The following is a 17,313-nucleotide window of genomic DNA, read 5'->3' as shown; positions in this document are numbered from 1 at the left end:
CTCGGGAGCCTACTCAGGCGCCCGTTGACACACAAGTTTGATTAAATAAATAACGTTAATGTATTCAATATAAATAAGAAATGGTACTAATTATTATATACTTTTCGGGTTCATCCTTCGAAATACCGAGGTGGCGACTCCGACGAGGAAGTGGTTGAGTCTCTGAACCTAGCTCGGCCGAGGTTACGAGCGTGCCGGCGGAACAGATCCTACGAAGAAGCACGTTTAGTCAGGGCGATTGAAAGCTGGGGGAAGAGAGATGATCATGACTTGGAGCGTCCGGTTATTAAGGAGAAGGACGATGGAGACGATGGCGAGGGCGGTGGGGATGGCATAAGCCTTAGGCCTAGGGATAGTCTCCGGCGTACTACATGTGGGACCCATCCACGATAGTGTATATACAATTTATCGTAAATATTATATATTTTTTGCATATTTATATATATTATCTTAGTTTTTATTATTATTTATAGTTTCACATCTTAAATTGATAAAAAAAAAAACTGACACGTTCGAAATAAAGTTAAGCATTAATTTAAAAATAAGACGAAACCCTAAAAGATAAATAACGTAAAGCTAATGACTAAAAGTCTTCAAACAAAAAGACTTGAAGACTTTTCAACCACTAAAACGACAATCCAAAGTATTGCGTATTCTTTATGTATTGAGCCTATCTTATTAATTGTACAAATATAAGTAGGGTTCTATATAAAATATGAAGTTTTATATCAAAGCATGATTAATATACGGCTAAACTACATAAAAAGGAGTGAAATGAAAAATAACGACTACTTATAGCAAAGAAAATAATGCCTAAAATCCATCTATCTATAACGCATTAAAATACCTTTGCGTTATGAGGAGAGAGAACACAACTTTTTTAGAAGCATTTTTCTACGCTAAAGACTTAACAAGCGTTGTTAAGTGCTTTAGCGCAATAAAATAAAATCGCGCTAAAGGTACATTGGTAACTTTTTTTTTTGTTGGGCTATTTTGGTTCAAAAAAATTTTTTTTAAGCCATTTTTGTTCCGGACTCAAGAAAAAATTTCCAACAAAATTTACAAGCACACTTAAATGGAAAATTTCTTGCAAATATACAAAGAGATTGATTTTTAATTACTTTTTTGTTCAATTTCCCTCCGGATTTACCTAGGAAACTGATTCTTGTAGATCATTTTCATTTTCCAATTAAAACCTCAGATATTATGTTGGCGTGGCTTTCAGCCAAGCGTACCATTAAGACTTTTTATATCATGTTTCCTAGCAGATAATATCAAATCAGTTCTACTTAAGGCAAAATTTTACCTTCAGCCTAAGGCAAATCAGACATAAGCCAAAACTCTACCTTAAGGTAGAGATCGGCATTAAAGCAATATAATTTTTTTTTTTCACCCAACTCCTCAACTTTCTTCGATTTCTCCAATAGCTATAATTACATTTTTGTTACCTTCTACACTCCCATCATAATCACATGGAAAACATTGTTCATCCTTATCCGTCGACCTCATGTGGGGCCCCCATCCAACACCTGACAGAAGTCCGTTTCCAAGTTACAGTTACAATTATGGTCGGCTACTTTTTGCGTGTTAACTCCGTTACTTATCCCTTGGACCAAATAATTACTTGTACTAGCCCAAGAAATAATTCCCAACAAAATTTCTAAGTACACTTACATGGAAAATTTCTTGCAAATATACAAAGAGATTGATTTTTAATTTATTTTTTGTTCAATTTACCTATCCTCAGATATTATGTTGAGGCTAAGTGACTCCAAATTTACGAATTTACCTAAGAAATTGGTACTTGTAGATTTATTTTCCCAAGTAAGAGCCTGTTTGGATGAGCTTAAAAAAAACAAATTATAAACTGTTGGAATAGTCCAACTTACTTTTTTTTTTTACCCCAACTTATTTTTTTGATTTATAAATTGCTTTAAATAAGTTAAGCTAAACTGACCCAATTAATTTTTTAAACTTATTTTAAGCACAAAATGATTTTAAACTGACCAGTCAAACACTCAAAAATGCTAAAACAGCTTATAAGCAACTTATAAGCCAATCCAAACGGACTCTAAATCCTGGTATTGTGTTGCAGCTAAATTTATCTGGGAAAATTATCCGCATGTAAACATTTTAGATTTTCGGAATGATAAGAATTCTCCATGAAAATCCGTAGAAACTTACTAAAGGAAAAAATTTCCCAAGTAAAATCCCCACGTAATCGGCACATTTTTAGTAGTAATCGGACCATCATCGGAGGATTTGCCAGACATCGCAGAAACTCACCGCACTTCCAGCACCAAGTACGAAAACTTAGTTTTCAGCCAAGCGTACCATTAAGACTTTTTATATCATGTCTCCTAGTAGATAATATCAGATCAGTTCTACAAACTATATACATAAAAAATTTAGTGTTGCATAGGTTCACATGTCTCATAAAACACATAATAATTGCTCCCCGGCTTACAGCAAATAGTTACTTGTACTAGCACAAGTCCGAGATTCCACCGCCGGTGTTATAATCGAACCACCACCGTTGCCGGAGAATCCGCCGGCCATTGCCGGAACCTCGCCGCACTTCCGGCACGGAGCACGAGCAACAACTAGTATCTGCCGACACGTAGGACACGACGAATTCGACACAAGCCACGTGTCAACACACTGTAAATGAAACCTATGTCCACAATTCGGCAACACTCGTATCTCATCTCCTTCAACATACTCTAACAAACAAATTGCACACTCCGTACCACCACCAAAACTCGCCGTTGGATCATACTTGAATTTCGGTAAGCTCTTCAAAACTTTCTTCTTCAATCCTTTATTCTTCTTCACCATAGTTGGTGAATTATCATTTTCCGGCGTGTCATTGCTACGTCGTAGCCAAGTGCAACGTGCAACTGCAATAAGACCGGAGACACAGATTACCGCGCAGAGTAGCGCGGCGAGAATCACGACGAAGTCGGATTCTCCTGCCGCCGGCGGATCGGACGGCGGATATGAATCCGCCGCCTGATCCGCCGCACCGGATATTATAGAGGTAGAGTTGGTGGTGGTTAGAAGGAATCTAGAGAGACGAGTCATGATAATTTAGTGAGAGATGTTAATAATTGAAGGGGTTAGGGTTTTTCAATTTTTTGTAAGAGAGGAGGTTGAAATGTCGCTATGGATATATATAAGTATAAAAGTATAGGTAAGATATATGTAAGTGTCTGGTAAGCTGTGGATATTAATAATTAATAAATATATAGTGGACAGATGGAGTTGTTGGACGGTTGAAAGGAAGGTACTTTAAGGGGCCTAGGCCTTAATCAAAGGTTTCATATTTGAATTTTGGAGATACAAAAAATTATATTGGGAGCAGTGTTCCTAAAATAGGTTCTGCACCGTGCGATTCAGATTTAGTTGTGTTTTAACTTTCAACACGGATACAGAACATCAGATAGTAAACAAAAAGATTTTAAAAGTGAAAGAATAGATAATAAGTAGCTCTGTATGTAGGAGTGAATATTTGGAATGTGAATAATGTAAAATAGTAGCCAAGAATGGAGTAGACAAAAAGATATGGATGAGTGGACTTTGATATCATGTAAATGAAGTGAATATCGGGCCAAACTCAATAAAAAAACTAGTTCATGAGTTAAGTATTGTCCGATGTAATGTGACGACCCATTCATTTCCTGAATTAATATAAGATTTTTAGGGTCGAGAGTTAGTTCACTCGATGAGTTTCCTATCTTCCACAATTAAAGTGTATTGAAACCGGATGTGATCGGACAAATTGTCCGGTCACGTCGGTGAGTCGGTGAAATCCATACCATAAACTTTTATAATTTTTTAAATATAAATACAGAATATGAACAAAAGTCACTGAGTTCCCAAGAACCCAGCCCTTCGGCCCGAGTGTTATAAGGGTGAAAGAACCAAAAGTTAGTTAATGTGGATGAAGAGTACTTGGTTAATAGAAATCTAGAGGGACGAGTCATAATTTACGGACAGATGTTAATAATTGAGGGGTTAGGGTTTTCAATTTCAAAGACAGGAGGTTGAAATGTCTTTATGGATATATATATATATATATATATAAATAAGTAGACACTACACAGTAGCTAAGATATAAGTAAGTGGCGTAAGCTAGGAATATTATTGTGTATATAGTGGGGCAGATGGAGCTGTTGGACTTGCTAGAAGGGAAGGTGCTTTAAGGTTGAAAGAATTAAGGGCTAGTTTGGTACGAGCGTCGAGGGATAAGGGTTATCCCGAAGGGGTTAGGGTTTTTCAATTTTGTAAGAGAGGAAATATAATTTGTCATTATGGATATATATAAGTAGACAGCATAGCTAGGATATGTATGTGTCTGGTAAGCTGTGGATATTAATAAATAATAAGTGGACAGATGGAGTTGTTGGACGGTTTGAAAGGAAGGTGCTTTAAGGGGCTTGGCCTTAATCAGATATTTCAGATTTGAATTTTGGAGATATTTTGAAGATTAGTGTTATTTAGCTCATGCTAAGTTCAGGTCTAAATTGACGTTAAAATTTTAATTTGTAGATATCTTTTAAATTTTTCTGCCTTTGTTGCTTTGTTTTTGTAACATGAATCTGATACTTCAAAAGACTTCTAAAATATTGAATGACAAAAACGTACCTGAAAATTAAAGAAAAGTATTTTTCTTAGTTTATATATTAGATTTAGAAAAGAAAAAAAAATCAAACATTTGAAAGCTCTTCTAATTTCCATTTTACTTGAATTTTTTGAGATTAAAGTCTCTGATAATCCAAATTGAGTTTTCATATGTTAAATTAATTTCATTTGTTTCTTTGAATTGAATCCATATTGGCTAACTTATTTTTTACCAAGGATATTACAGTATTCAATGTATGTCAAATATATTTGGCGCAAATATTGTTGCATGATGAAATCAATAAAGTTAACTTGCAAATAAATATAAATAATTAAAAGCCTTGATATTACAAGAATTTTTTGTAGATTCTTTCAAATTAAATTAGAAAAAAATACTGAAAAGTCGATAGAATTAATTGTACTGACTTTAAGCTTTCTTTTACCTTCCAAAAGATGCATGTTAAAAAATAACATTTTTGACCTTTTCTTAATTTAATAACCATTTTATGAAATCTACATTGTAATAACTTTTTCATGTTAAACGTAACTATTTTATCCTAAACTATATAAAATATTGATTATCCGATATTTTACAAAATATTTTAATATTTAAGAAAAAAGTAAAAAATATAATTTTTGCAATTGTCTAGTATTATTATTGTTTGAAAATTAAATTGTATTCTCTTTAACTACATTATTTTTTCAAACATTTTTAGAATATATAAAACTAATATTTTTATAGTTACTCTTTTAATATAGTGAATAAATTTTATTTTAATAGTGTGCGCACATAAAATGTATTAATTAAGTACCGTACTTCGGAATTCATTTTTTCGATTGAGACGGAGGGACTATAATTTACATTTTTGAAGTATTTAACAATGATATAGGTTATTTATATATATTTTCTTAATTTAAAACTTAATCCAAACTTAAGTGAATTCCTTATAAATTACTTATGTTCGCCGGCATGTACGAAATAAGATTGTAGGAGAAAATTAAAAAAAATTGTACTAAATGGATGAATAAAAAATTAAAATAGCAAATGGTAAATAACATTAATAAATAATAAATAATATGATAAGAATAATATTTTAGTTCAATAATTAAGCCTATATTAAGATAGAATTGAATGACATGATAACTCTTTATGTGTCTCTAATAAATTCTTAAGGAAAAACATAATTTGAAACAAGTTTAATAGTATTTCTACATAAAAGATTCAAATATGTATGAGTATGCTTTGAGGGGCCTCTGTAACCTTTTTCATAATCATCATTTTTAGGGGCATGAAAAAAGTCCTTAACAACAACAACAACCCAGTGTTTGTTTTCAAGTGATTGATAACCTTCACGTGATTGATCCATTTATTTTTCAAGTTTTTGTAGTCCTTAAAGTTTTCAAAATTTACCAAAATGTGTGAAGATTCACAAAGCCATTAAAATTTTAATTAGGGGTAAAAAGAGTCAAAAAAAAAAAAAAAATCACGTGAAGACTGCAAAAAATGGGTATTCTCCCTTATATATAGTAGTAAAGTAATAAAAAGTAGAAAATAAAATTAAAAAATAAATTTGAGACCTAGAAGTAATTAATTGAAAAGCTTAACATTAAATTGGAAACTTTTGTGAGGACTACAAATACCTCTTGATTGTCCTTTATATATAATAGTAATACAAAAAATTTTGTTGGAAGCGGTGCTCCCAAAATAGGCTCTGCAACGTGTGAACCAGATTTAGCTGTGTTTCAACTTTCAATACGGATACCGAACACCGGATAGTAAACAAAAAAAGGTGTTTTAAAAGTGAAAGAATGGATAATAAGTAGCTCCGTATGTAGGAGTGAATATTTGGAATGTGAATAATGTAAAATAGGAGCCAAGAATGGAGTAGACAAAAAAGATATGGATGAGTCGGACTTTGATATCATGTAAATGAAGTGAATATTGGGCCAAACTCAATACTAAAAACTAGTTCATGAGTTAAGTGTTGTCCGATGTAATGTGACGACACATTCATTTCCTGAATTAATATAAGATTTTTAGGGTTGAGGGTTAGTTCACTCGATGAGTTTCCTATCTTCCACAATTAAAGTGTATTGCCAGATGTGATCGGACAAATTGTCCAGTCACGTCGGTGAAATCCATACCATAAACTTTTATAATTTTTTTTAATATAGATACAGGGTATGAACAAAAGTCACTGAGTTCCCAAGAACCCATACCTTAAGGGCTAGATCGGCCCCGAGTGTTTTAAGGGTGAAAGAACCAAAAGTTAGTGTGGAGGAAGAGTTGTTCACTACAGAAAAATGGGTAATTTGTGGAGGTTGAAAGTTGCAATTCGCAGGGGTTTTAGTCTCCTTAAGCAATTAGTGGAGGCCAAAACCCCCTCGAATTGTAACTTTCAACCTCCACAAATAACTTTTTTTTTTCTTTAGTTGGTTGGTTAATAGAAATCTAGAGGGACGAGTCATAATTTAGGGACAGATGTTAATAATTGAGGGTTAGGGTTTTCAATTTCAAAGACAGGAGGTTGAAATGTCTTTATGGATATATAAGTAGACACTACACAGTAGCTAAGATATATGTAAGTGGAGTAAGCTATGAATATTATTGAGTATATAGTGGGGCAGATGGAGTTCTTGGACTTGCTAGAAGGGAAGGTGCTTTAAGGTTGAAAGAATTAAGGGCTAGTTTGGTACGAGGGATAAGGGATGATTAATTTCGAAATTAAATTTTGGATGAATTTATCCCACATTGAGGGTGGAATAACTATCCCGAGATAACTTTCCCGACCAAACAAGCCCTAAAAGTTAGTTAATGTGGTAAGTATTATCCAAAATCATATAAGAAGAAGATAGCTAGACAATAGCTAATGCACACGTAGAATTGGATATTTCAAACCAAACAAGCCCTAAAAGTTAGTTAATGCGGTAAGTATTGTCCAAAATCATATAAGAAGAAGATAGCTAGACAATAGCTAACGCACACGTAGAATTGGATATTTCAAACGCGAATAATGTGAAATGGAAGCCAGGTATAGAGAAAACATGGATGATCCTGACTTTGATATCATGTAAAGAAAGTGAATATTGGACCAAACTCAATGCTCAAAACTAGTTCATGAGTTAAGTATTGTCCAATATAATGTGAGGAGACAACACATTCATTTCCTGAATTAATATAAGATTTTCAGGGTCGAGGGTTCGTTTACTCGATGAATTTCTTATCTTCCACAATTAAGGTGGAAGGTTCAAATCTCACGTCGTAGAAAGATTATTATGAAAGGTTTTTGTGCTTCACACTAATAAAAATTTATTTTTAAGTCTCGAATTCAATATTATTGATTAAAGGTGGAAGAACTTGTACTATTTCACCATACCTTTGGTTGCCATAAATTTTGGATCTTGAATGTTGTGAGTTGTACAATATACTATGATTATCGGAGAAGTCAAATCTTTTGAAATATTTTTGAAGATGAACTTGATGTCATGTCAAATAATTTATATTAGTGTTAATTGATTCTCATCATATGTATAGTCAAACATGGAGGCTGGTGTTGTCACCAACAAAACCACACTAAAATAAAGGGTTTAGGAGGAGGCAGATAAAAGATTGGCTCCGTCGCATACGGAGAGTGAAAAGTTAGTCTTGAAAAAGTAGCTCTTGAGATGAGAGAAAGGAGCAACCTTATGGAGTATCCAATTAGGAGACAATATTTTTGATCTTGTGTCAATTCAACTATATGTTCCAACTCGAATGTATTAATTATAAAAGTTCAAATGAAAAATGGTTTAAAATGTAAGCATATTGAAATTGATTTAAATTTATCCTCCTTTCACTTATTACACTTTAATTGTTATTAACTCTAATTTTCTTGTTAAATTTTTTTCTCCATCCACTTATTCGATCACAATTACTTTTTATGGTTAAAATGCCCTTCCTTTTAACGGAGTTATGAGATTACGTATGCGGGGATTTAATTAAATAGGTGTACTAATTTATTGATCCATGTGGATATTAGATTTCATACCATAAATAACCTGATCCATACAAATTTGTTTGTTTGGAATTGTTGGGGTTGGATTTCTAAGAATCCATCATTGTTAAAGGATGAAGAAGCTAAGTTGAACCTAGATTTGGATTTGATTGAAGCTTGTTTGCACTGGTCTTGAACGAAAAATCGCAGCTTCAATCGAAGAAGATATCATTTTTTTGGATCCATTCAGTCGCAAAGCGTTAAAATTCGAAGGACGTGTACGAACAAATGGTTTCTACTTATTTTCGTAACCCGAACGAGTCAGGTTATTTATGGCTGCGGCCACGTGGATAAATAATTCAGTGCCACCTATTTAATTAAAGCCCTACATGTGCCAAAAGGGATAATATTAATGAACATTGAAATTCAATGGTTAGAAAGTGGAACATCTTTTACCCGAAAACTAATGTTAAGGGTAAATAGGTGGAGAAAAATATAAATCTTAAGCCATTTTGAATACTTTAGTTGCATTTTGACCCTTTTTTGAAGTTCAAACTTACAAACACTAGATGATTTTTTTTTTTTTCAATAAAACAAAAAAGAAGGATTGGTTGATTTCAATTTGTGTAACAAGAGTCAATTCATGAGCTACTATTGAGTCTTACCCCATGGATGCAACTGACAATCAATTTGCGTTTCTTTCCCAATAATTAGCGATAATAATTATTTTATATGTCATACAAATAACATAAAATAATTTATGTGAGGGTTCTCTTTGTTACTCGACAAGTGGACTTATAGGTCCCGTTTGCTTGCTCCAAATCATGAGATTGGAAAAAACCATTTCAACTTTTTATATTTTAAATTATTTTATTAAATATCTTAATTGAGAAGTCTTGAACTTCATAATCGCCTTTTTGATTTTGTATTATAGCAAGTAAGTAGGACCAATGGATCACGCGTCTTGTAACTAGTAACAACAGTTATTCAACATAAATTATGTCGGTTATGTGATAATAAAAAAAATTACTTGCAGCTGATATTTCCGTCAAATTAAGTAAATAAAGTTTAGTGATTAAAAATAAAAATAAAAATACATATTACATCTAGTGTGAATAACTATATACAATGCCTGAGCTAGAAGTCCAGATACAGATTCGACCGAATATAGTAGCTTTTACTCAGAAAGTATTTATATTTTTATCAAATATGTAGAAATATTAAATTTAGAAGTAGTTATTACTACTTAAAGGTATCAATCTAACCTTAAAAACTCATAAAGTTAGATTTTCGACTCCGGTTAAATACATAGAAACATAATTTCTCATGATTTAACGTTAGAATAGACGACAAAATAGGACTATTTTAGTGATAAAAGATGATACTATGTGGGTGTACCTATATATAAGTGGATATATAATGTGAATCGAATTCAGAATCAGTTGGCAGTCGTTTTATCAATAACCTATATTGGTTTATAATCCTTACACTTTGCCTCTTGTCATTGTATCTTATCTTTGCCTGAATGGAAAAAAAGTTGATATATCATAAGATAGAGCAAAATAAAGCGCAGATTTTGGCTTAGATTTTCCTTTTTAAAGCATGGGAATTGACAACACAACGCAAATCCCCTTGTTTTTATTGCGTTTAAATTGACTGGTCCAACATAAGCATTTTTCTCTCAACCATTTCTTGTAGGGTTGCATATATCACTTAGTCGATGGTGTGAAAATACTTTCTGATGTCAAATTTCAAAAATAGTGAAAGGTTCCCCACTCTTCTTTGATTTGTCTTAGGACAGAGTGGAAACCTCAATCCGATCGAAGTGCGATGTGGCTGAATATTCAAGATCTTAAATGCATTCGAGTACCATTATGAGGCGATGAGTGGAATGAGAAGAAAAACAATTCGATCGACAAAAAAAAAAAATAGTAGCCTCCCTAGAACCTGGCAAAGTAATTGTCAATGAATTTCCAAGGAATTCTCAATATAGGTCAATGTATAACCATGCTAAACCGATAATTGAATCAATAAAATATTGATTATCGGTTATTAATGGTTCAGTTATGATTTGGTCTATGTAGGCTGGACAAATGAGCCACTGAAGTTGCAAAGAAAAAAGATTTCCTTGGTATATTTTAAGTCAAAATTCAATTTTTTTTGACATTAAGAAACGAGAAAGTGAAAATGCTATGTTGCTTGATATACAAAGGGGTAAAATGCAGTTTTTTTAAAGCCTATTGTGTTGTCGGCTAAACCACTAGAGAAATTTAACAAGCAGAATTCTCAATCGATAACTCGATAATCAAATAATATTGTACTTTTTTCAAACCTTTAAATAACCAGATATCTACGAACCAATAATATATTTTCAAATCGGGTTATCGATTTTACCCGAAATATTCCGAACCTTAGTTTCTTATCCCAAACCCACCATGGGCTAGTCTTTCATTCTATTATCTTTCCTTTTTGTTTTACTTAATTCAGTGCACATACTTTCATTATTTTCTCCAGCCAAAATGGCAAAATTGTAGGTGTTTAGATAAGATTTGGTTGAAATTTGAAAAAAAGGAATATTTAAAGTTGATGAAATTTAAAAAATTAAAGAAGGCTTTTAACATGTAAGTTAAATATATGTTAAACACTAAAAATTATCGTTTTAAATGAGTGATAGTGAGAGTTTCACATGTCTTTTAATTTTTCTCTCTTCTTATAAGAGATTGAACGCTTCAACCAAGTAACCTCTAACAAGTAATTCCACTAAAGCCAAAATAGAGATAATTATAAGATTAAAATAATTTTGAAAAAGAAAGATATATTATTCGTGTTTAGACAGATTAAGTAATTAAAGAAAGAAAGGGAAAAAAAAAAAAGAGAAGAGATAACAAGGACTAGTGTGATTTGTCAACTTCAGTTTACTTTTTTTCTGTGGTGGAGGAAGCTCGTTTCACATTCAAAGAATCATATCATATATACAAAGAAAAAGCTTTTATAGAAAAAAAAATGGGACATAATTTTTTTTTTTTTTTTGACTTTCTTTTTGCTGCTTGGACTTTCACAACTTCATCGAGGAGCGAAGCCAAGCGAAAGCAAGGGTTCATTCGAAAGTGGTTAGGAAGTATTACTATTTCGATAGAAAAAGGAAAAATACTACTAACATAAAAGATGATTCTAATCCTTTTGCAAACAAAAGATTGAAATGCTAATTAATAGACATCTATTCTATCGAAATTGTCCAATAATTTTCGTTTAGGAAAAGTTTAATGTCAAAGTTACTAGATAGAGTTACTAGATAGATTGGACCATTTGTGTCGGTAGGGGTATATATGCACCACTTTTTTAACGAGGGGTATATCTGATCTAAATCACAAAGTTGAGGGGTACATTTCCTCCTTTGCCCTTATTTTTAATCTACTAATTATTTAGCAAAACTACCAAATTAACTATGGAAGAAATTAAAGAAAAAAAATACTACCAGAAAATCCTTAATTTCCGAAGATATTTTGTTGGAATTTGGCTTGTCGATAAGCGGGTTTTGACGGAAAGTTGTAGGAAACGTTATCGACTGGCCAAATTCCAACCAATTCGGTTAAAATTAACGATTTTATAATAGTAAAAGAAGGAAATAATTAATGAAATGCTTAACTTTTCTCCACGCACGCATGCTTGAACAGTACGTAAAGATTGTTTGTGTTTTACAATGGCATATATGAAAAGGAAGTTGTAATTAAATATGCTAATCATTGAGAAAGAATCTTAAAATAAGGCATGATTGGAGAATATGACTAGGCAATTATTAGTGTTAGATATACAAGTAATTCACCAATGTGAGCTAAGGATGTCAACTACTGTATCAGCACACGTGTACCAGCAAACGTACATGAATATGTTTAAGTATTATATAGTAAGGGATTGGTTTGGCGTGTAAACTAGCTAGTCATAAAGAATTAATTGTCTTTTGTATTTGCCTGTGTTATCTTCTTCATCGCCGACTAGATATGCCATATGCTCATGTAGAAATAAAAATGCAGGATGTTTGTTAGATGTAGAGACGCAGTATGCTCCAAAAAATGAGAATAGAAAAATCAGAAAAAATGAAATAGAGTGATTAAGCTATGTATTTTTAGGCGATTCCTCCCCCAAAGCTCCAATATCAAGAATAAAAAGACACCCATTTCAATGGCAATAAGTGCAATATTATTAATATGACATCAATTAAAACATAATTGATTTTTAATGCGTAAATAAAAGAGATAAATTTGCCCCTAGTTAAAACACGAGAAATTTTCTCATTTATTTGGCCTTTTTCAAATTAATTAAGACGTGTGCAGATTATGTGCATTTTTCTCAAATTAGTTAAAATACGTGAATCATTGCACTTTTTCATTTCAATTTTACCTATATGTTGACAATATAACTAGATTAAGATTAATTGCTTTGAAATCAAACCACTCTTTAAAATGTAACCAATTTGAAATGAAATTGAGATGAAATAATTATTCAATTAATAAATTAATTTAAGTTTCTTGACTTTAAAGTGTAACCATGACGAGACTCGTAGCGTAGTTAACGCTAAGCTAGAGGTTGGAGGCATGCGTTGGAGTCTAAAGGATTCAAGCTGAGTAGGACCAAGACGGAGTACATGGAGTGCAGGTTCAGTGGTGTACCAAATGAGGCTGACGTGGAAGTGAGACTTGGTACCCATGCCGTCCAAAAGAAAGAAAGTTTCAAGTACCTTGGATCTGTTATACAAGGAAATGGGGATATCGACAATGATATCACTCATTGTATTGGTGCAAGGTGGATGAAATGGAGGCTCGCTTCTGGAGTGTTGTGTGACAAGAAAGTGCCACCAAAACTTAAGGGAAAGTTCTACAAAGTGGTGGTTAGACTGAATTTGTTGTACGGAGCAGAATGTTGGCTACCAAGAAATCTCGTGTGTAAGATGAAAGTCGCGGAAATCAGGATGCTGCGGTGGATGTGTGGGCATACTAGGAAAGACAGGATTAGAAATAAAGATATCCGGTACAGGGTGGGAGTGGCTTCAATGGAGGACAAAATGCGGGAAGCCGAGACCGAGATGGTTTGGGCATGTGAAGAGGAGAGACACGGATGCCCCCGAGGCGGAGGTGTGAGAGGTTGGCTATGGACGGTCTCAGGAGAGGTAGAGGTAGGCCAAAGAAGTATTGGGGAGAGGTGATTAGACAGGACATGGCGCAGTTTTAGCTTACCGAGGACATGACCTTAGATAGGAGGTTGTGGAGGACTCAGATTAGGATAGAAGGCTAGTAGGTAGTCTCACTTATTCTCTTGCACTAGTGTCATAGTTTTGCTCTTTCGTTTATTGCCCTTTGATTTTTGCTTATATTTGTTGGCTCTTCGCTCTTGTTATTTCTTATTTTTCTCATTTTCCTGAAATGCTTGTCCTTATCTGACTCTTTTGCCTTGTTTTCTCTTGAGCTGAGGGTCTTCTGGAAACAGCCTCCCTACCTCTCAAGGTGGGGGTAAGGTCTGCGTACACTTTACCCTTCCCAGACCCCACATTGTGGGATTTCACTGGGTATGTTGTTGTTGTTGTTGTTGACTTTAAAAGTGTAACCAATTTGCTGTTTTGGCGTACAGACTGGTAATGACTGATTTTGATTTTCGTACATTATGCTACGACTCAAGTTCGAGCTACTGTAAGTTGGACAGGGCCAAAAGTGCCGACATGGTTCTTATACTACCTTGTCGGCACTTTTATACTTTTGTTCATCGTAATTGTCTTTTGTGTATTCGCCCGTGTTATCTTCGTCATTATCGACAAGAGATGTCAGATGCTCCTGTAGATTAAGCTATTTATTTTTGGGGCATTCCTTCCTAAAAGCTCCAATGTCCAGACTAAAAAGAGACACCCCTTTGAATGGCAATAAGTGCCATGTTACTAATATTTCAACATCAATTAAAATATAATAAAAAATAGATAATTAATGCGGAAATAAAATTTAGATAAAAGTATCCCTAGTTAAAACATGAGAAACCTCATTTATTTGATTTCTTTCAGATTAATTAAGACATTTGCAAATTATGTTCATTTTCTCAAATTAATTGAAATCGTGCAAATCATGTGCATTTTTTAAGGATATCATTTGCCCATTGATTTAAATCTCAGTTAATAAATCATTGCACATTTTCATTTCCATTGTAATAAAAACTTTGACAATATAACCAGATTAAGATCAATTGATTTTTAAATAAAACAACTCTTTAAAATGTACAGTAACTAATATGAACTGAAATTGAGATGAAATAATTATCCAATTAATTAATTAATTAAGCTATTTGACTTTAAAATGTAACCAATTTGCTATTTTGGCGTACAAATAGGTATGCCTGATTTTGGCTTTCAAACAATGCTCTATGGCTCAAGTTCGTGCTACTATAAGTTGGACAAAACAAAAATTGAGGACATGATTCTTATACTATTTTTTCGGCGCTTTTATACATTTGTATTTGCTTGTGTTATCTTCATCATTGACGACCGTAAATACCAGATGCTTCGATAGAAATAGGAATGCCGGATGCTCCTGTAGGTATAGAAACACATAATGCTCAAAAAATGAGAATAGGAAAATCAAAGAAACTGAAATAGAGTGATTGAGCTAAATATTTTTAGGCAATTACCTGCTCAAAATTGTCAACCCCCGAACAATGACCTGGGCGAAACATGACACTCGGTGTCTTACTGCATGTAACCGAGCGAACCACATGGCTTGCTGAATCATCATGAGGCATACATGAGCGGAATATAACATGAAACATGATGGGCTTTAGGAAAACACACGAAGTCATAATAATTAATAAAATACTCGTTTAAAACATGAATGCCGAAATACCACGAATCGAGCCAAAGATGGCTAAACAACTCTGAATATCTGATATAACATAACTGACTAGTCTATGAAACCTCTATCATGAGTCTGGATCGTAAAACATACTAAAGTCGGGACAAGGCCCCAAAGATACCTTTAATGCATGACTAACATAAGGAAATAGATGAATGACTAAACCCCGAATGAGACGGGGGCTTACCAATAAGCCGATACGTGAAGAATCCTACCGAGCATATGCGTCGTCCGTAAATCCGCACCGCATCGTGGAAACGCAGGCCCCCGGGCAATAGAAAGGGGACATTAGCACATTTGAATTGTATTGGTATGTAAAGTGACTGAATGAAATAACATGGGATATGAAATAACATGATAAGTGAAACCGAAATCGAAACCTGTCATGAAATACGAATATACATAGATATGACATGCGTAAAAACATTTTAAGTAGGAGAGCATAAATATAACCGACAACATGAAGTCCGCGACTGCGCTCACAAATAAAGCCTCTCATACCTTGCCGGGTATAAGATGTAATATGACATGAAATGATCCAATCAATATTAAGGAATCGTCCCATCATGAGCGATCCTTATCCTACAAAGGTTAACGTAGTTTCGTGCTACGAAAGCCTTCTTAAAGTAATTAGTACAACTCTAAAAAATATGAACATGATATAGTTGGCTAAAAAGCCCATTAATTATATAACTTGCTTGTAAACATGATTCTTGCTTGTATTAAAACATGAAGATAATATATAATATAACTTGTATGGAAATATGGAAAACATGTAGAAGTTCATGAAAATAAACATAAAAGTTCATATCTTGCATTTAAGAAACCATGGAATGCAAAGTATGAGTTTTCATGGATTACGGATAGATTCTCAATAGCCAAAAGGGAATATTAAAAACACAATATTGAACTATTAAAGCAAACATGGTATATGATGGTACATGAACTAAGGGTTATCATGAACATGGCTAAACCCCTAGTTTTTGGTAAACATTCACATAATCATGGAGGAATGTGGCATGGGGAAGAACAATGATGTTTCCACACGTAGATAGAAACTCTACATGCCTTAAACGCTCCAAAAACTTGAGAAAAGTCTGAATCTTTGAAGAAAATTCTAAAAGCTTGAATCTTGAACCTTGAGATGAGTTTTCTTGAAAACCATAGGTTTTTAACATAGGATTTCGCTTAGAATTCATGTATAATCATTAAAATTCGCTTGGGAATACCTGGGAGGGACCTACCTTGATGTATGAGGATGAGGATAAGAGAGAATGGTCGTTCTAGGGCTTGGAGATATGAAGAATGAAGTGAAAAAGCCTTAAAACGAAGTTTTAAAATTACCGTCGGACTTATTTTACACTCACTTTAGGCCCATTTTACGGCCTGTAAATTAGATTTATGGACCGTAAATCCTACCGTAAATCCGTGAGTCATCGGATTTTGGATTTTTTTGGACAATTATACGTCCAGAATTCCGCCGTAAATCGCGTAACATCGTTTTAGTAAAATAGGCATAACTTTTTGTATAGATGTCTGTTTGACCTCCATAATATACCTTTGGAAAATTATTTCAAAGATATACAACTTTTAAGAAGGAAGTTTTCCCAAATTCCATATAGATTTTTCCTTATACTTATTTTAAGTGAGGCCTAGTGCAAACTCACTTGAAAACATATTCCGTAGGGTAGATTCCGACTTTACTTTGCCCAAGGACCCTTCTTATGTTTTGATTGGGTTTCAAACACCATTTCTGCACTACTCATATTGACTTCATTTTACCCCCGTCTTACGAGTCAAATCTGAGCCCAAATGCACAAGGTATTACAAAA

The 17,313-nt window shown here is 33.5% G+C and overlaps 1 protein-coding gene across 1 annotated transcript; it reads right to left on the bottom strand.

The window, feature by feature from the left end:
- Positions 1-2,291: 2,291 nt before the first annotated feature.
- On the bottom strand, positions 2,292-3,164 carry LOC132036895 (RING-H2 finger protein ATL8-like). The gene has a single exon (XM_059427304.1). It carries the CDS (start codon positions 3,082-3,084, stop codon positions 2,464-2,466), a length of 621 nt encoding a protein of 206 aa, XP_059283287.1. The 5' UTR covers positions 3,085-3,164; the 3' UTR covers positions 2,292-2,463.
- Positions 3,165-17,313: the final 14,149 nt, after the last annotated feature.

This window comes from Lycium ferocissimum, chromosome 11, assembly GCF_029784015.1.
Source record: "Lycium ferocissimum isolate CSIRO_LF1 chromosome 11, AGI_CSIRO_Lferr_CH_V1, whole genome shotgun sequence".
NCBI lineage: Eukaryota > Viridiplantae > Streptophyta > Magnoliopsida > Solanales > Solanaceae > Lycium > Lycium ferocissimum.
The sequence above is the reverse complement of the archived record's forward strand: the minus strand, read 5'-3'. Positions and strand labels throughout refer to the sequence as shown.